We start from the raw sequence: 24,524 nt of genomic DNA, 5'->3' as shown, positions 1-24,524 counted from the left end.
TCTCGCAATAGGTATATCAGGCCGTTTTGTCTAGACAGGCTCAAACTGGTCGGTTGTATGTAGGATGTAGGATAGAACAACAACGACAGGAAACCGTCTCGATAACACCGCAACTCGATCTCGAGCGTTACCGTGGCCGTGTTAGCCTGCATTTCCTGCTGTCTCTTCGTGCACATCGAGCCGTACAGGTACGCTGTCGATGTCGATGTCGATGTCGATACACGTGCACAAGGATGAACGTGTCCTGGCGAGGAGAGAACGCATTCGTCATTGTTTTACCGGTTGAAGCGAGATGGGGTGGCACGGTTCGCCTGTCTACCACCGCAATTCCCCGAACGGAGCCACAGCTACAAGCCTGCCATAATCGAACTCGAAGCTCTGTCGTTTTCGAAAACGGCGAATTATTGGCCCCGTTTAGAACCCGTTCAACCAGCCCCACTCTCCAAGGAACATTGTTGTCTGTCCTGGATGATCGAGGATAATGCTCTTCGAATATGTTCCAACGCGTTATTCGCGCATTGCTGATAGAATTCTAGCTATTGTGGGATTTAATTGAGTATTGCCGATAATCTCCAATTTACATTCTTCCTTTCTCATTTCTTTGCCAGCTAATTTAACGAGTCCAAGACAATTTTTACAGACCTATTATTTTTCGGCCTTCTCGTAAAAAATCGGCGAACCCGATCGTGCGGATTGATTCGAGCGATTTCGACCTTGGCAAAAGCGAGTGCCATTCCAGCTTACTGAACTTTCCACAAGGTTGAAGGTCAACTGGCTCTGGAAAATTGCGACGACGAGAAGTACGACAAGTTTCTCGAATGAAATGGCTTAGCAGATGAAAGGAGGCCGTCGTCGTCGAATGAAAGGGTTGCCACGGAAAATAGGAAGCCGGTTGTTCGTGGAGGGTGGAAAAAGGTATGGAACCTGTACGACAAGGGGACGTAAGTGACAAGTTGAGGGATTGCCGCGCCTACGCGGTTGCATTCTACGCAATCATCCTCGACCAACTTTCTTCGTCCTCGCAATTTTCAACGTTTTCGAATCTACCTTGCTTTCTCACAACTCTAAGGCTCTGCCTATCTTTTCGTCGACGTCTTTCAAGCAGATGAAATTTTTCATGATCTCCAAAATTTCACACGTTTTCAATCACCTAATTAAGAGCACATTTGGATCGTTAATAAAGTTGTTTACGAAATGTACAGTAATTTCTGAGAAATTTAATAAAATCATTATCCTCCCTACTTTTGTTATCTCGCCAATCGGACACAAAGCATTAACAAATTGACATTGGACCGTACGATAACAATTTTAATCTACGGGCATCGTTTTCAAACACGAACCGGCCGAAATGTTCATTTCGATCATTTGCATTTGCCTCTGCAAACGTGAACGTCAAACGATTCGATATTTCAGGAATCTTTCAGTCTCGTCGAATGTTCATTTATCAACCGGTCCGTGTTGCAATTTCCCTGAAATTAAAATGAATTCACTGGAGCCGTGTGCATCGACAAAGAATTGTTCAGGCTCGGTTAATTAGCGAGCCGTTAACTGCATCCACCCTCTGGTACGATGCGAAAACATTCATTTCCGGTGGATAATTTCCACCGTCTCGTAACTTGCTCGCTAATCGTCGATACGTGCTCCAACAGTTTATTATAATCAGGATTATACGTTTCGATGTCTGGTCGCGATGCCGCGATCGGCCAAGTATTTATATACCGACGATCTTGTCGAGAATTAATCTGGGACGAGATTTATGGAACTGATTTATGCGCATACTAAGCGCATTATAATGTCGGCCGACCGGTGATAATCCCTCGGTACTTAGCGCGTCATTTTCCTGCTTGAAAATAATTTCGCTGCCCTCGCGAAATTGCTCGTATTGTGTCTCCTCGGTACAGTCAAAGAATTAACTAGGAAGGAAAGAAAGAAACTTTTATATTTCCTCGAAACAATTCGCGAAAAAGATTAAGAATAAACATTGAATTGGAGGAACGAAATTCTGTGTTCAACGTGTTCACCGCACACACCTTCAGATTCTATACATGCTTCTTACGCACTATTGACGTTTATTAGGTCGAAGGGAGAACGATTTCGTCTTATAGCTTTATCGAGATTGGAACAGCCCTAAGGTGGATGGAGAAACAAACCTGCCACGACACAATTGTTTTCCTTTAATTTACTTCTGGTTTCTCTCTATCAACGAAACTGGTCAGCCACGTCGATCGTGTTTCACCTGACTGACCGATCGAAGACAAGGAGGAAAAAGGAATCCTTCTTTCGTATTTTTCCAATTACCTTCTAGCCTCTTCCGGATTTTTATCCGACAGTTTCTCTTCCATCCATCTCTTCCCGGGAAAAATCATGATATTTTCATTGGCACGCTGCCAATAAAATCCCAATAGGAATGGAAAAACTTGGAGCGGAGTTAACTTTGAACAATTAGTAATCGGTCGACATGAATAATTGCGAAACAACCTCGAAACCGTTTAGTATGTACCGTGAAGTAAGAGGTTTCATGGTACGAATAGCGAGCAAGCGTTTAAGAGTCATCCTTCTAACTTTGAATTCGCGACGTTTTGACAGTCCACGAGACGTTTAATTAATTACATAGCCTCTGTTGCGCGATACCTCGTTTCTTACTTCCACGTTACACGTATAATCGTACTCACGCGCACAGAAAGGCCGTGTTCCAATGAGCGATATCAGCACTGTTTCTACCTCTATTTCTTATTTGATGTTGCCGTTCCCGATTCTGTTCGTTTACTGAGCAAAACACGCTAGGCGAAGGCTGCTTCAGTTTACGTTTACGGGTACACAATCGGAAGCATTGCGAGTGATTGTTTCGAAAACAGTTGCGTTCGATCGGCATCGAAAACATGTTTTTCAGTTAGATGATCTTGAAATCGGTCACTGTATATGCAACAAATTGCTATTAAAGATAAGTGGACGGAAAAAGTTGAGAGCATTTGCATGCAGCTATGAGCAGAAGCTCGGAGTAATTTATTAAGCACGCTTGCTAATCGAGTGCTGGTGCACTCGAGTGACTTTCAAAGTCGCCGCGCAGCCCTTGTTCCAAGAATAAATGGATAATTGATCGTTGACAACAGGGCAAAAGGGGAAAACAACGCGCGTGTATCTATTAAATGTTTTTCTTTTTATATCTGCGTAGACCTACATCGTAGAAGGCAAATAGTATAATGCACAATCATTTCGCTGATTCGGGAAATCAACGGCAACTTTAAGATAGGAACAGATTCAGGCTCAGGATGAAGTGACGCGAGCTTCTCTCGCGAAGCTTTGCCGACGAAGAATGCTGGAAGAGAATGCCGCGGGCGTCGAAAAGGAACGGGCGAAGCGTGGCACGAAATTTGCAAGCAAATTGCCAATTCTCAGGTGGCGTACAGATAGGAAGGGCGCATAGATTCACGCGGAGGACAGTAGGTGGGAACCGCACCTGCGGCTGGATACCCAAGGGCCATCTCCTGACGGTCGGCGACCGACGGTCCATAGGGCAAAACGAGTTTCGCGAATTGCCACCACCAACGGGAATGTCCATCAGGGAACATCCTGGCTGTCTAGAAAATTTTCCTCTATCTCTAATCCACCGCTACTTGAAATTTTCATCTCTCTCTATAAATTAGACCAATTTATTTTCCACCGGCTTAATTAAATCCTCAGTTTTCCTACTCTCTTCGTATTATCAAATATGCTGAATTGACATATGCTTTGCTTTCTTTCGTACAAAATGTGTAAAAAAAGGAGACACTTATTTTCCGCTGAAAATGACGTTTGGATAATTGCATCGCGGTGCAATCGTATCATTTGTATACGACGCCGAAGATTTCGCAGTGAAATCGACGTAAAATCCTCTTTCGCGATCCTTGAAAGGATCGTGCGAGCGTCTGAGCAAGAGGAGAGGTCTCGTAAGCCGTAAGAGTTCGAAGAAATGCAGGAAGAAAAAGAAGGAAGGTAGAAGAGGGTGAAAGAGCCTTCTGCTGACGTCGCTGGCAATCCCTGCGTTCGTCCAACCGAGCTTGCAGTTGCACATCTTGCAGTTTCGCTTTTTTCCACTTCCTTTCGCTCGTATGCTGGAACGCAGCGAGTTTTCTTCTCCTTCATCCCTTTTTACCCTTCTACTTCCCCTTTGTACATTTATTTTTTTTTTATCTACCCTAACGTTTCTATCTATACGTCTACTTTGTAAAATTTAGAACGGTTTCGAATAAATATGCCTGAAAATTTCGAAAGGCTGCGGCAGTTGAGTATTTAGATAGTTAGGGGTGGTTTTTATCATCTTACGCTCGTATCAGAACGCTGGGGTGCTTCCGCGTCGATTTTCCAAGCCCCGTCTCGTTCCTTCTCGTTCTCACCCTCGCATATTGATTACATAAGCGACCGAATATACTACCCTCGCTAAAAACATCCCTTTAACGCGCACCACGACACCTACCGCAACCATCCCCGTGAACAGCGTGTCATAGATAAACGAGAAGAGTCGTCGGCTGGTGTTAGAAGGGTCGGCGGTGTGTATTAACAGCCCCGCAGGATGATTTTCGGCCCGCGGGCCAAGCAGGGAGTTCACTTTGCGAATTTTACGCAACGTCAGTTTACCAACAATCTTATTCTCGAACGAAAGCTCCGCTCGTACGCAAATAATGGAACACAGCCTGTTTAATTAACGCGGTTCCTGCGCCAGAATTGGCTTCATTTACCAACAACGAATATAGAGTGCAATGGAATCGTCTCGGTGGATTTATTTTTTTTTTTTTTTATTAACACACGAGAGATGCTTGACTAGGTTTTATTATGCGGAATAAATGGGACACTTAGTGTCTTTGAGATTTTTGTTTACTCATTTTCTGCTCCGGATGAGAGTCGATCAAATATGAACGAGAGTTTTATAGCAGAATAGTTAAACACGAGTTGATTTAGCTTTTTAGAGTGTTTAGAGAGTTTATCCATCTAGACTCGCTGGCCGTTGATGATAGTAGTAGTTTATTTAAAGTATCCCACCTGGGATTATGTAAGCCTTTCACTCTTATATCGTTTTAAAATGGAGAAGGATTGGTGTTGTTAAAGCTTATCGTATCAGTGATCGTGTATCCCGTTTGCATTCGGTGTTTGCCGTAACAGAGAAGAAAAGAACGCGGTAAATTTACCAGAGAATTTCATTAGTGGCCGCGTTTAGTTTACTAGACCGTGAACGGAAGAAGCTTGTTGTAGAGCACATGCAAAATTTTATTAGCGAACTGCGCGAAATATATCCAATGCAGGTTGGTTGGATAACCCGGAAAATTGCTGTACGTAATTGCTGTCTAACGTTAAAATTAAGGTACTGTCGGATGAATAGTTTGACACAATTATAACTTTTCCACCGAGAGAGGGGGAATCGCGTGGCATACCATTCTACCGCGGAAACCACATCCATTGAACGAAAATTTAATACGTTTTGTTGTTTCTCTCTTCTCTCATCTCTCATTAACCCCTTCACTGCTATCGGTAGCATCAAACGTGGAAAATTCACTCTACCATCTATCGTCGTTCGAAATCTGTCGTTAATTACAATTACCAGTCCCAATAAAAGAAAGAGATAGTTAGATTAATTTCATTCTTGTTTCCGTATTGAAGAGGAACCGGAAGAACGCTGATCGTGCGTCTGGCAGAAGGGAAGGTAAACGTTCGTTGTTGAAGAGAGAGAAAAACGAACGAGCAAAGACGAAGAAAAGAACGGGGCCAAGCAAGTACACAAAGTAGACTGAGGGAGGGTTGTTATTTGTTCTAGGGGGGTATAGTTGTCCGGCATATAGAGAGATAAGAGGAAGAATGATGTACAAACACGTGACATGTATAGCCATCACGTTGAATAGAGCACGCGAGTCGAATACCGAAAACAATGTTGAATAACGTGAAAGACAAATAGAACTCCTAGTCGATTCTGTACACGAGCTACGCTATATTTGCGATTTATTCAAAGTCCTCGCAAACCTTCTCTCTTTTTCTCCCTCACCAGCCGCTATTTATACTTTTCTCTCGCGATCAGACGATCTTTCGGTGCCGTTCGACACGACGTGAAATATACGAAAAGAGAAAAGTATGTTTCGTCGCTTGGTACCCCGTTACGAACGAAAGCTTGTTTAACAAAATATTAAATTCTGACAATTAAGAGAACAAAGCCACTGGTACGCGTCATCGTTGATACACGAAACAATTCACGAACTACGTTTCTTTGTTGAAACAGAGAAATTAAATCTGCGAAAACACGCGGCTCTAGTGGCATCTACGAATATAAATAACTTGATGCAATTAATGCGCTCTGTTCGTGATCCTCAATGCACTTATCCTCTTAAAAAGAACGACAGAGGCTTCGTTGAAGATTTTTCAGCCATCGCGCTAATTCTGTTGCACTCGTATTTCTTTGAAGCTACCGTTTCATTATTTATTCATATATTCGTTTATACCAGGCGAATTCTTTTATGTTTACAGTAATTCGTTATAACAGTGACACGGGCAAGGGATAAGTTTAGTGAAAAATATAATGAAATTCTTCGATTCTAGGGTGTTTCCATCGGACGCCGCGCGCGATTCCGTGTTTGAACACGGAAATAAGTAGTACGTATCAATGGCTAGTCGAACGAGATTGTGCGCGATCGATATTCAAATTGAAATTGTTCCGGGCATTGTCGTTGATTCGAGTACATTCGTTTCGTTATTCATATGGAAATGGGGGAATCGTAATTTTCCCATGGAAAAAGGAAGAAAATAAACGAGTCTCGGTGGGTATCGGTGCCAGAAGCCGGAGGTTAAAGGTTGGAAAACGTGTCTGGTCGGTTGCCGAAACTCGCGCATAAATTTCAATTCGAGCGTCGAACGTTGAAACGTGGATCATCGGTGGGCCAGGCGTAATTGAAATTAATTTACAATCGATATCGAGCCACGTGACCGGATCCAAAAGGTCTGCCAACAACGATATCGTAATGCACCAGGAGAAATCTGTTTCTATCCGTTGAGAAACGGCCCGAGGCAGACGAGAGGCGTATATGTTCGACTCACGAACGTCGAATAAACGCGAAAATTATTTTCTGGGTCAGAAAGGTGTTCCTGACGTTCGTGCGCCAACTAAAATGCCTGTTATATTCTGCTGCTGCGAAAGAAGTCTTAAATTTCACTAGAAAATGATTTGTAAAATCGTGATCAATCCGTTTCGTGATATATTCGTGGGTTACTTTGAAATTAATACTACCAACATGAGTAAACAAGTTACTCGAGTTGACACAACAAGCCGAGTAGCTTCTTGACACCGTTTTCCGCGTAGCAAGCGAAACCAGCGTTTCTTTGAGGAGCGCAAAGAAGAAGGAAAAGTAAACGAGAATTAGAAGTATGTTTACACGCGACATTTGATGCCACGATACCAAGTGTCAGGACTTTGCTGTCGTCAAAGCTAAAAGTCGCGGCAACCATGGCACTGGGCTTGGTGTCACGTGAAAACATGCCTTAAAGTCGCGAAGAAAATAATTTCTACGTCAAAGGGTAGTTCTGCGGGTTATCACGGTGGATCGATCACGGAGCCACCTTATATAACATCGAAAGGGAAGGGAGGAGAGGGTGAAAGGCCTCCTTTCAGTAAACGTTGCTAGGGTTAGGATTCGCGTCTTTGAACTTGACACGGGTCACCTGACTCTGCGGCTTCAGCCTCTTCTTCGGATCCTTCCTCCTTCTGTCCTTCTTCCCATCATCCTAAACCCACCCCCAATCTCGTTTTCACTCTTGTTTTCCTCTCTTTTCACCAGCAGCTACCAACGTTTCTCCTTCTTTTAAAACCGAGTTTCCTTTCGAAATCACGACGATGTGTTCAGTATCTGGGAAAATCAACGATTTAACAAGAATTGAAATTTCGAAATTGGATCGAAATCGATCGATTGTAGGGGAATCATGGAGAGAGGGAATATTGGTCGGCAGCGATTGGCCCGATGAATTTGGTGGGAACGTGGCTCGGTTGGCATCGGTCATTACACCTAATGGTTTAATATTCGCGATACAAAATTACGTAGGTGGCTATATTTGACAGAATCGGGTCGAAATGTTGGGCCGGGCAATAATAATCAAGCCGTCCCAAGCTCGATGTCGTTTAGCTGCACTCAGCTTTAATTACATCGCTTGTCATGCGTGTTTACCGCCGGAGATATGTGTATTTTGCCCTCTATAATGCATCCACGAACGTTCGTTCGTTCGTTCATTCGTTCGTGTGCTTTTGATTTACGAAACACCGAAATTCGTTGCCATTTCGTTTGTTTCTCGTTCAGTCGTTGGCAAAATATGAACCCAAATGTCATTATAAATTTACACTGTCCAAACCATATTAAACTCCGTAATAATTAGTTAACACATCGACGAATTAATTTATCGGCTAACTTTCCATTCCCTTAACTATCCATTTCCAAAGAAGCCTTTGTTACGCTCTATAAAAAGAAATTTTGTCGTTTTCTTTTAATAAGATTGATATTTTACTTTCGTGATTACAATTCGAAGGGTGATGAGGAAGCTTCGTTGAAAGTTTCACAAGTAAAAAGAGAAAAGACGGAAGAAAGAAGAAGAAGAACAATGTTCGTTTAAAAATTATAATATTAAATGGCATTCATTCGCAGCGAAATATTCTCCATTATCGTGGCGCGTAACAATCCATTAACTCGGAAAATAAGAGCGGATGACAAAGCTTTTCTTTTATCGGGGAGAGAGAAATTACCGAGCGAGGTGCCACCCTTCGTTCTCCTCTCGGTTGGTTACAAAAAAAAAAAAAGGAGGGAAGAGCAGCAGGATGAAAAAAAAAAAGAAAAAGGAAGAGGCAAAAAAGTATAAGGAAAAGGTGAAAGAAAGCGAGAGAATAAAGAAGCTTGACGTGGAAGGCTAAGCGAAAATATTGCACTCGTTCGGGCAGAATCAAAGAGGAGAAAATCAAACCGTAGTCCACGGTGGGAAGTTAATGCGAATTAAAATCCAATTCCGCCGACGAGGGAACCCATTTCCAAACGTTGTGTCTTCGTAGCTGCTGGGGAGGAATGAAAAAAAAAACAAAAAAAAAAAAAAACAGCAAGTTCGTATTGCTGAGTGGCAACCGAGGGAGAGGGAGAGTTTAGAGAACGAATTTACACGGAGCAAAGGAAAAATGTTTCGCGCGGTGGGTATAAATATTTAATAAACACGCGCGCATTCAACGACGATAAAATATTCTCGTCCGTGTCCCATAAATATTTTTATACGCCTTTATTCCGTGCAAAGTGTTTTTCGGATTTTCGCGAATACCATTGCCCCTCGCTTTCAGAATTCGTCTTCACTTATCCCTTGTTCCTGACCCTTGCCTTCGCGCTACCTTTTTATAAAGATAGACTCTTTTGTGAAAAAATATGCTACCTAGACAAACACTATTAAACTAATCAAAAGCGAACCTTCCACGGAAACAAAATTATTTTCGCACGAACAAACACGCGAGTCACTGTAAATGGCAAGAAAACGCTGAAACATTTTCATCCTCGATTTCAGCCTCGAAACACAGCAACATTTTTCCAGAAAGGAATAAAATGTATCTTCAAAAGTTTACCCAGGTAACTGGATATCTTTACAATGAAAATGTCGAAAAAGAAAGGAAGAGAGGTAGAAGAAGAGAAAAAAGGAGGAGAAAGAGTTAATGCCGTTCGGAAACAGACGAAACTTTGCTCGACGTTGTACACACGGAAAAATATCCTCCCGTTCCAGCAACAGAAACAGAAACAGCAACAGCAACAGCAGAAAGCGTCGTCTCCAGTTGGAAAGGCAGTCCACGCCCCCCCTTTTCACTGCCGAAAGTTATTTCCGCTGGAAATTTATCGCTCTGCCGAGAATCGAGGCGTCATTTCCGGGCGAATGAAACAAAGAAAGCATTCGAGCCTCGAGTCGAGCAAAAGATAATTGGCGTGCCGTTCTATCGTGTCCTTTTTCTGCTACAGCACCCCTGTGCCACCGTGCGCCGCCACCCCTGCAGATTTCTTCTTTCCGGAAGAGAACTGTAGCCGGGACCGTTAGCTGACGATTGTTAAATGTACCTACTACGCTTTCCACTGATTTATTCCCGTTGGGTTTTCGAAGGAGAGAGAAACCTGGATATTTATCGTCCCCTTCCGACGCTGCGGTAAATAATGTGTTTGCTCTTTAACACGATTTATTTGGGGGCCAGCCGTGTAACGGCGTTGTATAACGTATTGTGGTTTTCCCGAGACGTATCGTGTTCGGGCAAGAGAAAAACTGTATACGTATAACCTGCTACGTCTACCGATCTACAAAAGGAGAGATAGATACCTTTCGAATTAGCTAATTGTAAGATATTTACTCCCTTCTGATTCCCTAAAGGGAAATGGTGAGATGTAGAGGGAAAAAAAAGGAATTAAAAAATATATTGAAAGGGATGCGCAAGATAGCACGAACTTTTACGATGACCTAATATTTTCCTGATCGTTAAAGTGTTAATTTTGTTCCGATCGTGCTGCCGTACCGTTCCAATTTTACGATACCGCGCGTGCGAATAAATACTCGTACCGGAAACCGGGCCAAATATCCATCAGACGTCGAATTACAGGTTCGTGTTCAAGAGCCCTTCGACAGCTTCCACGGCAAAAGTTGCCGGAACAATTAAATTTAATTGACGGTCTCTTGGCGCGCGAATCGCGTGTCGATGCTGTTTTCGACGAAAAAAAACAAAAAAAAAAAAAAAAAACGGAAACGGACGCGTTATCTGTACCGTGAATCGAGTACGTACGCCCTTCTCGACATGAAATTTCAAACTCTTCAACTAAATCGATCGATCTTCCAGAATTATTACTTTTGCTCGGAGAGGGAGAGAAAAAAATGTTCATACGGAAAATCGTTCACTTTTCGCGGGTGCAATCTCGTTTCTTCTTCACGAATCGTTGAAAATTTAATTACACGATATTGGCTTTCCACCAGAATACTCTCCGCGACGATGTCCGAAGCATAGAGCAACGTGGAATGAAATTTTGCGAACCACAGACTGACCGCAATTTGTATTCAGGCAATAACGAAACAGGTATCTCGAAAGAGTCGAAATACTGACTATTAGCACGGCACTGCTAACGCACCAAGTAATTTTAATTTCATCTCCCTCGAATTAAAACGAAAATAAAAACAGACGTGAAATGTGCTGGCTCGAAAAGCGATCGTTTAAACGTTGATATTAAAAAATTAACCGGAAAGTATAATATTAATATCGAATAAAATGCTGGTTAATCGAAAGTGGTATTGAATTACCGTTGAAAATTCTACGGTTATAATTATTAGTTCTGCATCGCGCGAGAGGGTGTATTAAATGGCTGGGCATTCTCTACGACACGAACGTAACAAAGCTCGCTGAAATTGAAGGAAAAGTAGAAAGTTACAGCACAACCACTCATCGAACTTTGCTACTTTGCCATTGAAATTCGTGGCCCGGCAGCAATTCCGCAATACATTGTCGAAAGTTTCGCTCGACGAACGTAATTAACGATCGTCGAAATTCACGATTTGTTCGGCCCGATCGAAACACAAAGAGGTGAAAGAGGAGAACGAGGGGGAATTGGCTGAGCAATAGGTCCCGGCCTTCTCAGAGATCCTCGCCCTTATTCCTGTTCCCTTTTGGCGAGGACCTTCGTATCGAGAATCGCCTAACGAGTCGGAAAAATCGAGTCTCCTTTGGCTGTTCGAGCTGAGCTTTTTCGCCCAGCCGACGTAATACATGTCTAATTAACCATAAAAATAACGAGATTTTAGCGGGCAACTTTATCGAGACGAGCATCGAAATTGATTTCCCGATCGTGTCACGCAGAGCAAGAAGAAAGAACCTTTTCATGGACGAACAAACTCCTTTTTACGCTTTAACTTTGTTTCTACGTTAACCAAAGTCTTCTCACAAATACGATGTAAAGTAACTTTTACTTCGGAAACTTTTCTTTTATCAATTAATCTCGTTAGTTCGAAATTCTCAACGTAAATTCTCGGACAGATTCAAAGGGTGAAAAGAATTTTTCGTGGTGCTCGCGGTGTTTGTTTAGCATCTTGGATTCTTGCCCATCTTTCGGTCGCCTCATTAAGCTCGAAAATAATCCCGTGGCGAGTAGCAGTGTCGAAACAACGAGGAGAGAAGAGAGAGAAAGGTAGGATTGTGTCGCGAAGCTTGGGCAAGCAGAGGAAGAAGAAGCGACTGGCCCGAGGGTGCGACGTCAGATTTGTCTCGTTAGGGTTCGCATTGTGCCTGCCTATTGCCGATTTACGCTCTCTCGTTATAGTCATCCGTTCTCCTCCTCTCCATCCATTGGCAAATCCTTGGCCATCTAACGAGCTTTCATTAAAATCACAATGCCATTTCCAATACTCTTCTGATTTTTCTCTCGATTCGATATCACGTAAGGGGATGCGTATGGGTCTTTAAGTAAATTAACTTGAATATTTCCCAGCACGATTTTCTCTTTCCAACTTTCTGAAGCAAGTATTTTCTTGAAATTTCAGCAAGTTCCCCAGAGCCGCGTACGTGCCCGTACCTGGGTAAATTCACGGTAACCGGTGTGAACCGTAACCAGAGGAACATCCGTGAAAGTCGCAGGAACCAACACCAGGAGGCAGTGAGACGTGACAAAGAAAAAGTTCGACACGCCCAGGAGCGTAGTCAGGAGGATCGACGAGGCCGGAAGCTCGACTTCGACGCGGAGAAACGACGCGCGAACAACGAGTATTTGGTCCACGAGCGAATGGGAAGACGGGCCAGGTCGAATCGCAACAACAGAAGTCATCGAGATCACAGCATCGAGGAGGAATCCTCGAAACGCAGTTCGGACATCGAGGATCTCCTACTGGAGCGTTCTTGGTCAAAAGTGAGAAGATCGGACGTGCAACGAACGTCCGAGCTTGCGACCAGGTCGAAAGTTAGAAGAACGCGCGACCTCGAGACCAGAACGAGAGAAAAATCGAAAAGAAATCCGAAAATCGAGGATTTCCGATTGGACGCGGACGATTTCGCGCGAACCGGGCAATTTTGGACGAGCGATTTCGACGACTCCGATGACTCGAGCATCATAAACGTTCAAATTGATTATTTCGGTGATTACCCGGACACCGGGGACCTGCCGAAAAAGAGGTCGGACAGGAATCCGGAGGAAATAACGTACGAGCTTCTGAGCAGGACAAGGAGGGACGCCGAGGAGTTGGATGCTGTGGATGGTTCTTTTGAAAAGAGAGAGAAGAGGGAGGAGGATATTTCTAGATGCAGCTCCGAAGTCACTACCATTACCATTGGTTGCTCCACTGCGGATAGAATGGAATTCCAGACGGACTGCGTCGAGGATAATGCGATTGGTGAGTGAAGTCTCGAGGAAAGTATTTCAGAATTTTTTTCTACCGAACGGGCTTAAACCTTGGGTATTCAATGTACGTTGTTATTAGAAGATGTAATAATTCAAGCGATTACCCTAGCGACGTCATTCGAGGGTTCAAATCCATTCTGAATTATCAAGAGCAGCAAGTCTCGAGACTCGTCGATAATTAAAATCCCATTAACGGTAGAGCGTCGTTCAGTGTATAGGGTGTCTCATGATAAAAACGGAAAAATCTACAATCTTTCCAGATTAAGATATTCAGAGAAATCAAAGCCTCTGTATAAGAAAAGTAAATGATAATTTCAGAATGATACGTCTGACTGAGAGACACCCTGTACATCGGGTTGATCGTTGCAGCACTCGAGCTTTTATTTCACCGGCATTCAGCCCCGGAGCTTGTCAAAGTTTATTTAAAGGATAATGGCACTCGAGGGGGTATACCTCCCAGCATTATCCTGAAAGTTCGTTCCCTTCGAGATCGGGTAAGGAGCAGAACCGCTTTCTCTTTCGCAGCTTACTCCTGCCACGGTAGATGGTTCGACGCGGAGGGCACCCAGTTCGTAATCGCCACCCAACTAGCGCCAGGAACCACCTGGACCAACGAGAACAACAGACCTCAACCCTACAGGAACAGCCGTAGATTGTGCTTCATGTATAAAGAAAGCGGTGGAGTTGTCAGTTTGACTGCCAGCGAGGTGGCCTGTCAAAGGGGAATACCTCCACCTCCGCCAATGTTGGCCTTCAACGCTACCAGCACCGGTGAGTATCTCGTCTTCTACCTCTTCTTCCTTCTCAACCATTTCTCGAGTATCCTTACACCGTATTCGGTACGAGAACCTAACAATTTTTCTCTTCTTCCTTCCAACACTTTGGTCAGACATTTCTACCACGTTGTCAAAGGAATTACCTTTTTATTTCTATGACAAAGATGGTATCGTTGTTGTTTCAGGTCAATGCATGGAAGAGAACAGGGGCTTTGTTGTTCGATCGACGTACCTGATGATCGTCATCCTGACGGCGGTCGTCGCGATATACAGGTGATTCTAATCGAACGGAACGATCTCGCGACCGTTAAACCAACCTTTGTAATCTACTTTACTGGACACCGTGCTTGGGTGACGAAACAAGGTGGTGGTACACGTGTATAAAAAAAAAAAAAAAAAGTATATATATACAATCGCCTTGGTCGCGAGTCACCGAAGATGATCGGTCGAGGGTGCGGGCCAGAAGGGAAGAAGAAGAAGAAGAAGAAGAAAAAAAGTAAAATCGATTCCTTGGCTTCGAACGCTCGTGTCCGTAGCTCTTGCTAGCCTCTCTGATCCGTCGGCTGAACAAGAAGACAACGACAATGTTGAAGAAACAAAGGAACCGTCTCGTCGGGATTGGCGTTCCTTCTAGAGGACAGGTGATACACTGTGATTTCGATTCGACACCCCCTAGAACAGCAACTCCATTCGTCTGTAATAAAACGACAAACGAACGAAACTCTTGATTCCTTCCGTATAAGAGACAGAAGAAGAATAAGAGGATGGAAGGTCGTCGTCGGAGTATACGAACGAGATGAACGTTTTCTCGATAGATGGAAGAAAGGTTCGACTATCTGGAGATGGGATGCTGTTGAAAGGAAGTTGTACGGAAGTAGTACGGGGAACTGTTTGTTCCTGGACGAACCTCGAGGGTAGCGGGGGCTCGTGATTTGAGCGCGAATATCCCCTGGCCAGTAGGTTTTTTTACCGATGTAGCTCGTAGGCACTAGCTAATTAAAAATCAGGTAAAGCTAACGAAGTACATTACACAAATTTCCTTTGTTTCTTCATCGTTATTTTCTTTCTTCGTTTTTCTTTCACTTTTATCGTATGGTTATACCATATCACAATATCACGAAGCGAGATCGATCGGGCTCTCGCAACAGTTGAGTCTCGTTTTTAGTTAGTAAGACGATCGACCCGATATGCTGGTCGATATCTTTTAAGGTAGATACTACATAGGGAATAAGCTTTAATAAGGAGAAAGCGAGGAGAACGGTTTACACGGCAAATATTTTTTCCATTCGATTTTCTTTCTTTCCGTCGAGCACACCGGTCAACGAGTGTACCGTGTATTTTGTAAGCTGTAATTATAACGCTGTTTAGATAAAAAGCTCGGAAACAGAGATGGAGGACGAGACGTGCTCGAGGCCGTTCGAAACATCGGAAGAGGGACGTTGGTTAAAGTGCCATCGAGTTTTTCCCTCTACAAGCAATCCGTTGTTCGTCAACTTTCGGAAGAATTTTAACACTTTGGTTGCCGCGTCTCTTGGTACCTAAGTTCGAACGCTAATAAGCAGCCACAGTGGTAAAATGTTGAATCCACGAGCGAATAGATGCAGTTCGAAACGATTGGACGATAGCTCGACTCGCCAATGGGTTTTTCGGGCAATACAGAAACGCCCGGGGCGAAATTCAATTACCACGCGAAATATTAGCGAACGTATTAAAGGTTGATTGCTCTACAGCTGTTATGTAATAGCTACAAAGGGCTGTTAGCCGTGTTATAGCTGAATGTATGCCATAACTATTATATAATAGCTGTAATAGCCGCTGGCTGTTTTAATAGCCAACCGACGATAAGAGGTGAAGGAGAAAACATATTTCAAAGCTTTTCCCGGCTAGCAAAGCTTGCGTTATTTTTCTATCGTATACGATTACCAACAAAAGCAAAAAGAAAAAAAAAAAAGGATGAACAATAGCGTCACTGGTTCGTGATGTTTCGAGCGTTGGAAAAAAAAAAAGCTTTTTGTAGTTTCAGTTTATTTCTGATACGAGGGTCATTCGGTAAATAAAGACCAGCACAAATAGCCTTAAAATGGTTCGCTTCGCGAATGTAACAATTTATACATTTTTTAATATAATCCAAACCAACGAAAAGTATACAGCGGTGCCTCGACCAAAATTAAACGCTCAAACTTTTAGAGGAATGAAATTAAATTGGACGAAAAATGTTATGTCCACAAAAAGCCAAATGTTTATTTTTTAGTTACCGAATGATCTTCGTACTAGTGAAAATTCATTGCCGAGTAAAACGTTCTTTGAGAGCGATCGCTAAGGTGAGACTAAAGGTGGATTTAAATTCTCAGATAATTCATGCAAACTAGTTTGTGTAAGTTCTGTACAAATTTGAATATCATTCACACATTCGAGTTTAAGTTGGTCCTATCTCGTCTTGCTGTAGAAGTTTCTTCAAGAAAATTGAGAATCTGCAAATTAAAAGGAAAAATGATCTTTGTACGCGTTATCTAAGAGTTTAAATCCACCTTAACATTGACACCGGTTGTACACAGAGGAAGAAGTGTGTCAAAGTGTTAGAAAGATAATTCAATGCAATACAATCGACTCGCGTAGTAGAATTATTTGAAAGAGAGAAGTGGAACGAGAGGCACTAAGGAAGATTCGGGATCGCAACGAATAGTTTCATTATGATAATTTGCCACGATCGAAGATTACCCTACGAGTTATTTCGCGATCCTCGATTCGAAACGTTCTATCGATTGTCAGAGATTCTGCAAACGGTTGAATATTAATGCAAATATTTCTGGTATTTCAAGAACAATAAACCGGCCGTTTCAGCGATTCAATTAACTTCCGCCCAGGGAACGGACAACGATGGGCAATTTCAAACGGCTGCTAAATTTATTTTCATCGCCACTTCCAGGATATCGCTGTTCCTCGGACGCGTCCCGCTTTTAACAGTCTCCAAGCCCCGTTTATCGATTTCAATAAATGCCACCACGGTTTCACCGCGACGGGAAAATCAACTTGTGCTGATACGAATAACGTTGCGAGGAAATCAGGTGAAATTTTGTTGATACCTCTGCAAACCAATCATTTCTTTCAGACTTTAATGTTTTGAGAGGAGGGAAAAATATCGTGTACCCAAACGGCCGAGCCTGTAAAGTGTAAAATTGTAACTGTGATGGATTCTACGTGTCGTTGTAACAGAGTCACGTCGAATGTTTCCCTCTCCATTCAAACGTTCATCCTTCTTCTGTTCATTTAAGCGATACTGAATCTTCCTTATTATGATATTGGTCGTTTTCCTTTTTCTTTACCAAGTGTCGAAGAGGTCTTGAGGAAAGATTCCGTCGGAAGCGATTATTCAAGTACAGATTTATCGATGGGAACAGCAGCCAGTTGAGATAGAATATATTGAGAATATTGCGAGACAAATTGGCCACTTGTTTGACTGCTGGAGTAAAAGAACCGCACCGAATATTTTATTAAGAAGATTTGCTGGTATTACAAACGCCTCGTGAATGAAAATAAAATTCATTGTAATAAATGCGAAATGAATTGTTTATCAATTTTTAATCAATTTGCGAACCTTGCACAATGAACGCCGCAGCGAAAGGGTTAAAAGGCGTGTTCTGTGCGAAAGCGTTATCATTAAGGGAAGCTAAAGATTTATAGGTGCTTTCACGCTGTAATGCGTGTATAGTGTGAAAGCAATAATTACGATGGCGCCAGCAGGCGGTCGATTTGAAAGAAGCCTAATTTAATTGTCCAGACCGAAGGAACTTTTCTAAAGATCTTCGAGGCGCGCTAACGTAAGCAATAAACTCACGCAACGGCTCAACCGTGTACAATACACGAAGAATGTTGCGTGTCACGAATAAGCTGTTGTACCAGAGATGTTCTATTATATTGGTTTGTCCAATCGGGATTTTCGCGACAGCGTAGGAACGAAGAAAAAGAGAATGAAACCGAGGGAAGTAGATACGGACCGATCGATCGCGAGATAGAACGCTACGATATTATTGTAACTAATACAGAGTCTATATTATATTATTGTACAAGCGCATCTTTGTAATAATTAACCCGAACCGAGTGACCAGAGGAGCGGAGAAAAGGGGGAAGAAGAGCAATGAGGCACGCGATAGAAGAGTACGCAACAATAGACGACGATTAAACAATATGAAATAAGAAAAAAAGAAAAGACATTACGAGAGAAAAAAAAAAGGGAGAGAAAGAGTTCGAAGGCGAATAGAGAAGCGAAGCATAAAAGAAGCCAATCGCTATTTTAACACTTTTCCAATCGCGGTCAACGTAGTTTTTACGCCGTTACGCTTTCCTTCGTGTTCAGTTTACGACGCGGACGAGGATGGGCCTGTGTTCCTTGAAAATTCCGCTCGTAACGAAGAAAAATGCCCGTAGCCACAGATTCCTTTATCCCAAATCGATCCCCTTCTCTTCGTCAACGTTTTATCTTTCTGTTTTTCCCACCATCTCTATTTTTATACGTTCTCAAGATATCCCTTCAAGATCTAACGGTTCTAGCAAGAAAACTACTCCGAATGATATCTTTCGATATCGATCAGCTTTTGTACGCTGATAGATTATAATTTTGAATATTTACCTAGGCTTGACGAAGTCGAAGAGTTGAAGTTATAGTCGAAGAGTGTAATTATAATAGCGTGATTTATCGTCGTACAAAAGCTCATTAAAATCTGAGGATATCAGAAGAGCTACCCTTGTACGGTCGAGGCCGGTCGCGCAAAAAGCGGTCTCTTTGAAAAAAAACGAGCGTAAGAAAAAAGAAAAGTGAAAAGAGGCTTGGCCTTTTTTCGTCGAGAGGAAAATATCGAAGCGTAGAGAAAATGTCCGCGTGGTATGCGGTGGATCAAAGGCTCCACTCTCAGAGGCGTCCATTTAATCGAGCGAAAGACGCTCCTTTTCAAGAACCTTCTCGGCGAAGAGGTTATTGTTTCGATCGATCGATCGACGCGAAATCGACAAATTAACGAGCCACGGAACCGTTCCTTTTTTTTTTCTTTCTTTCTTTTTTTTCTTTTTCATTCGTTTCCTCGATAGTTGCCACCTAGGGGTTAGAGACTTTGAACGATTAGCACCTTAGACGCCGTAACTTGTAAGTACCTAAGTGAAATTGCAGCGTATTTAGCGTAAACCATATGGTGAAACATAGCCGGTAAGGATTATTCTAGCCTGATAGGGGTAATAAGGCTCATTGTGACAGCAATCAGATGCCCCGCGGTCGAATCGCCAACGATCCTTTTCCCTTTCCCAGCACGTTTCACGATCGAGATCATCTTTTCTTGCGAAATCAACCTCGATTCTGTTTCGGAGCGTACCCGAATAGCCACCCTTTAAACATTCAAATTTTCCGTCTAGTTCGCCGGTTTATTTCTATGTTCTTCGGATATTTGAACTGCGGTTATCGTGCTAAAAGTCAAACATTACTGGGGAACGTACAAATATCCGGATGGATGGTGGATTTCAATAGAAAAGCTCGTAGAGCGGACGACCTGTACCGAGGGATCGAAATTCTGCAAGTTCGGTGGTCGCTTCCCACTTTCACCGCAAATTACCGATTCAATGACCAATCCGGTTTGCAGAATTATACAAGTTCGACGTTCCTGGGTAAACCACAGCGTTCTGATAAGAAAGTCGATAAGCAGTTGGTCAAACGTTTCGATGGATCGTCGGTTTCGTTTGTGGCAATCGTTAAGGAAGAAGGATATTTTTTAGTTTAGCTTGTACTAACGCATTAACGATCGAAACGCGTTGAAAAGAAAAAAAGAAGAAAAGAGTTGCACAGGGTCGTCGGTATTCTATTATTTTCGATTTGTCCGACACAAACAACGCCGAGGGATTTGATAATTATCAGAGCATCCCCAAACATCGTTACCGACCGACCGCCTACGCTCGCACCAGCCTGCCTCTCGTCAAACATTATGCGCTCCGCTTAATGAGATTGATGCAATCGGCCGACGCATTTAATCCAGTTAATTTACATTCGGTCCTAATATCGCACGCGAATATTCCGCTAATGCAGTCGATAATGAGAAACAGAAAATTGCTTGCACAACCACCACCATCATCACTCTTCCTGTCCCGGCTAGCCTGATGCTTGTTCGACCTCGTTTCAAATTGCCTGCCCTCGATGTGTTTTTTTCGTTTATCAGGAATCATCGGTTTGTTGGAAATTACAGTGGATACAAAGGAATTGAATTGAATTGAATTTTTTAAAATGTTTCTATCACAATCTAAAGGGTTAATTAGTCGATTCATGAAAAAGTGAGTTTCGAACGTGTCTGTTTACGAGCTTGAAATTCGTTCGCCCTATCCCCTAAGAACGACGGGCAACCCTTAATGATACCGCGTGACGCATCCAGTTCGATTCGAAAGCGTCGTTCAAAGATTAGAAAGGCACCCTGACCATATGGGGACGGAGCCTGGTCCCACCCCATGTTCCAACTATTCCCTATGTACGCTCCACCGAATCGAGGAGGTTTTCAATCAAGGGACAATCATCCCTCGACGAGCAATCGAACCTTTTTATCAAATCATCAGCGGCCCATCGTTTCCCTGCCTCGGACGAAACGTCAACGGCCGATCATCGAACAACGAGGAGAATACTTTTTCGCGACGGGGGGTTCGTACGAGAGAAAGAAAGAGATACAGATGTAAGGGATGAAACTCGAGGGTAGAGAGAGGAATATCTGACAAAGGAAGGAATATTTTCTACCGACAAAAGCATACCAACTGCGAATCCTTTTCGATACTTTGTTACTTGAATTCTTAATAAATAATTATTATCGGTGTTAAATGAATTTCAACCCCTTCCAAGACTACCAAACGGCTCTGAAAATTTTCAAGAGTTTCAAGAATTTTCAATTTCGAATAAACATTCGAACGATTCGAAATCCCTCAGCGATTGAATTTTCCGAAAATTTGCAACAGAGAATCCTTGAATACCCATCGGTATCCGCGCTCATAGTTTGCCCTCGTGCGATCAAGATTCCAATCTGCTGTAACCTGCCCCACACTGGGCCCTTATTGTACGTTTACGCACATATTAGGATACGCATGTATATAGATATACATAATATGATATACTACATTATATATTATCGTGTATTGTATGTGTAATTTTGGAATTCGCGAAAAGTGTCGGATGTGAAACGATGCTGTGCGTTTATTTGGTTGACAAGACCGCGGGGCAATGGCGAAAACGAAGGAAAATTACGTGTTTCGATTCCATTTTAACACTTAAACAGCTGGTTAAATAAACAATTTTTCTAAAAGATATCATTCCTTCTAACCTTTCGGCTATTAAATTATAGTTTTCCAGAATTTTATTCATCTTACGTTTCATTCAGGAACGTTTACTTCTATAAAAATCTTTCAAGCTGTTTAAGTATTAATTACATCGATCCGCTATGCGATTGGTGATTGAGGGACGACAGGTGCACGATCAACCCTTTCCACCAGCCCTGAAATTCCCAATATCCGATCAAACTTAAGAAAAAAGTTTTATGGTTTAATCAGTAAAGTATTTCCCGCGAATGATTCATGAAGAGTTCATTTAAGTCACGGCCAGGCCACGAGGAAAAAACATGTTTCTCCTTATTCAACCGATCGAGCCGATCGAGGACATACCTGTCAATGGTTTTGTCGCAACGATCGACTAAATAATTTTACTCCGTAGAAACAGAAGCCCTTGAGATAAGTATACGTTGTTGGAATGATTTAATGGAATGTCGATTTACTGGTTGAAACGTGTCGGGGATTCAATCGGTGACAAAAGCTTGCTAATACAACCAATGAACGAGCTCTCGATAAAAATAACTTATAAGAGAACACCTGACTCACCGATTTGAATAAAACTTCAAGGGGAAGGAAATTAACTCCAAAATCAAATGGGCCCTCGTATAATTTATCAAAGAATCTTACGATAATCTGTTCTGTTTTCATCGATCCGTTGCACACCGTAAACCTTAACATAATCGCTCTAATTTTGAAATCGATTCGTGAACTGGAAATGCAACGATGATCGGCTCGATTGTACGTCAAAAGATTTTTTTGTTAAAGACTGACAAACGATCGTTTGATGTTGAAAATCGTTGTTGGAGCCGGTAATTTAGCACTTATCCCCGTTTGCAAGCACGTCGCGAGCAATTCACTGGCGGGCATAAACCATTGATCATTAGCCAACGCGAGGAGGAGGTTTAATCGCGTCGAACGATTCAATTTGACGAGTCGAGCGTGTGGAGTAGATGGATCGGCTCGGAATCGCGTTTCTGGCCTGCCTCTATTACGACTTTTCAACGCACTCCGCGTTGCCAATGGCATTGAATCAACCAAGCGACGCAGCTGTGTAATCGAGTACGATTAAAGGTCGACACGCGATCGCTTCTCACTACGATATATAATAAGTTGTCGAAAAACCCAGGGAAACGACAGAGGTCGATGTTGCAATTAGCGAGAGCCGAGTAATCGATTCGAATACCGTTCGAAATTTTAAATTACTCAAAGTTCCGCAAGCAAAAAGTATCTATCCTAAAAAATTGCCAAATTCGATTAGGGTCGTGCTCCGATCGTTTCTACTACCACCATTTCGCAAAAAGAAAATTAATATGCTGAATGAAGTATAACCGATAAGAAGGAAAATTAAAGCGTAAGAGAAAGAAAATTAATTGTAGTCTCTGTCGGATGAATGACGAAAAAGCAATATCGCGTGAACAAGGTGTGTGCGTGTGTTATCGAGTGTAATACCACAAAGACACGGAGAAAGCGAATGTCAGAAAGGAAGAGAGAAATTTTTGCGAATGATAAGTGTGTAAGCTACCTGTGCCTTGTAACAAACTATGTATGTATATACGTATTATATACACATGGTCACACGAGGAAGACGAAAGAGTACATTGCATACTACACATGTAACACGTAAAAACTCTCACGTTAATCTTATGTATTTAAAAAAGAAAAAGAAAAAAAGAAAAAAAAATGAAAGCGAAACGTTGTCGTCTCTTCTGGAACGCGGCAAAGAAAATCGAGAAAACCCCTCTCAGAATTTTCGTTCAGCGACAAGCACGAAAAGTTAGAAGAAGATAAAGAAGGCACGAAAGAAACGTGTAACGTAACGAAAATAACGAAACGAACAAAATGAACACACACACAGAGATAGAGAGAGAGAGAGAGAGAGAGAGAACGAAATAAAAGTTGTTGAAACGAATAGGGACAAAGAAAGAAAAAATAAGAAGAAACAAGATAAAAATAGCAATAATCGAATCTCAGACTGAATTATTAAACGGGAAAAGAAATAAGTGAAAGAGAATCGAATATTAACAACCTGCAATCTTTGTTGTCGCGGCGAGCGACGCGCGAGCGTGTTAATTATTATAAATACTGTTACACAGTGTCTTGCTACATTGAGGAGATTAAAATAAAATCTCCAAGCTCGAACATGGATTGTTTTATTTATAAACACATCAACGGATTTCCCAGATTTCCTTTTATTCTTCACCCTTCCTTTCAGTAGACTTACTATGAAAAAGAAAAATATTGATAAAGATAAGTTTTTCTCTTACAATTTTGTGCCCTCAATCGAGGAAAACAAGTTTCCACACACGATTTTCTTTGGACTCCCCCGTTCCTCGAGCCGGGGAAAGATTTACGTAACAACTTTTTCAAAGATGACAGTCGAAATCGCGTAGCAGACGTCGAATAACCGAAAGCTTTCTCCAGTCAGTCGGGCAAATTTTTGTATTTCCTCGAGAGCCGATTTCTTGGCTCCGCTTTGAAGGGAACGAACGCTTTCTTCGTGAACGATGCCAGCAAGCCCGCGATTTATGACCCAACGCGGTCAATTGCTGCCGTACAATCTTACCTTTTCTTTTTTCGATTTAAGGTTCGCTTCTTTCTCTCTTTGCGATTGACCAAATCTGTCTCCCACGTTAAGCGAGAGACACGCACGCGCGCATAAATCCTTTCAGCTTGCTGGCACGTGCCGCGATGGAAATTCGCTCCGCGACGATGATTTATCACTGTACCACCAGACCAGACCAGACGATGATAAGCACGCGTTTCTTTGTCTACTGTGTTTCATCTGTCCGCTTCTGTTCTGATTTAACGATGAAAAAGAAGACCACGACGAATAATGGAAAGACGAAAAGAAAAATCGAATTTTTAGATAGGGAAACATAGTGTTAGAAGCGATTAGAGTATAGAGTATTCTTTTATCGATCATTTGATAGCCAACTATTCCGCGAATGAAATGGTGAGCATCTTTTGCAGGAACGGGAGGGTTCGCTGAAAAGCTTCTTTAATATTGCGATAACGTGTTGCAGCCTGTACA

General features: G+C 42.4%; 1 protein-coding gene and 1 long non-coding RNA gene across 5 annotated transcripts in view; one reads left to right on the top strand and one right to left on the bottom strand.

Annotated features, from left to right (window-relative positions):
* The window catches only part of LOC117609183 (uncharacterized), a 171,342-nt gene extending 147,464 nt beyond the window's left edge, over positions 1-23,878 (top strand). For all 3 annotated transcript variants that reach the window (XM_034335182.2, XM_034335183.2, XM_034335185.2), the window contains 3 exons: positions 12,529-13,371; positions 13,905-14,150; positions 14,341-23,878. In XM_034335182.2, coding sequence (XP_034191073.1) covers positions 12,529-13,371; positions 13,905-14,150; positions 14,341-14,432 — 1,181 coding nt within the window. In that variant the 3' untranslated portion in view covers positions 14,433-23,878. The remainder of the gene's footprint in view (positions 1-12,528; positions 13,372-13,904; positions 14,151-14,340) is intronic.
* The window catches only part of LOC117609192 (uncharacterized), a 66,728-nt gene that overhangs the window by 24,994 nt on the left and 17,210 nt on the right, over positions 1-24,524 (bottom strand). The window contains exon 1 of one of the 2 annotated variants that reach the window (XR_004582545.2): positions 2,673-2,918. The exons of the other annotated variant lie outside the window; for it this stretch is intronic. This is a non-coding gene — a long non-coding RNA (uncharacterized LOC117609192). Of the gene's footprint in view, positions 1-2,672; positions 2,919-24,524 lie in introns of those variants that run through there. 2 annotated transcript variants of the gene reach the window in all.

Source organism: Osmia lignaria, chromosome 14 (genome assembly GCF_051020975.1).
Source record: "Osmia lignaria lignaria isolate PbOS001 chromosome 14, iyOsmLign1, whole genome shotgun sequence".
In the NCBI taxonomy this organism is placed as follows: Eukaryota; Metazoa; Arthropoda; class Insecta; order Hymenoptera; family Megachilidae; genus Osmia; species Osmia lignaria.
This window is presented reverse-complemented; position numbering and strand designations above follow the sequence as displayed.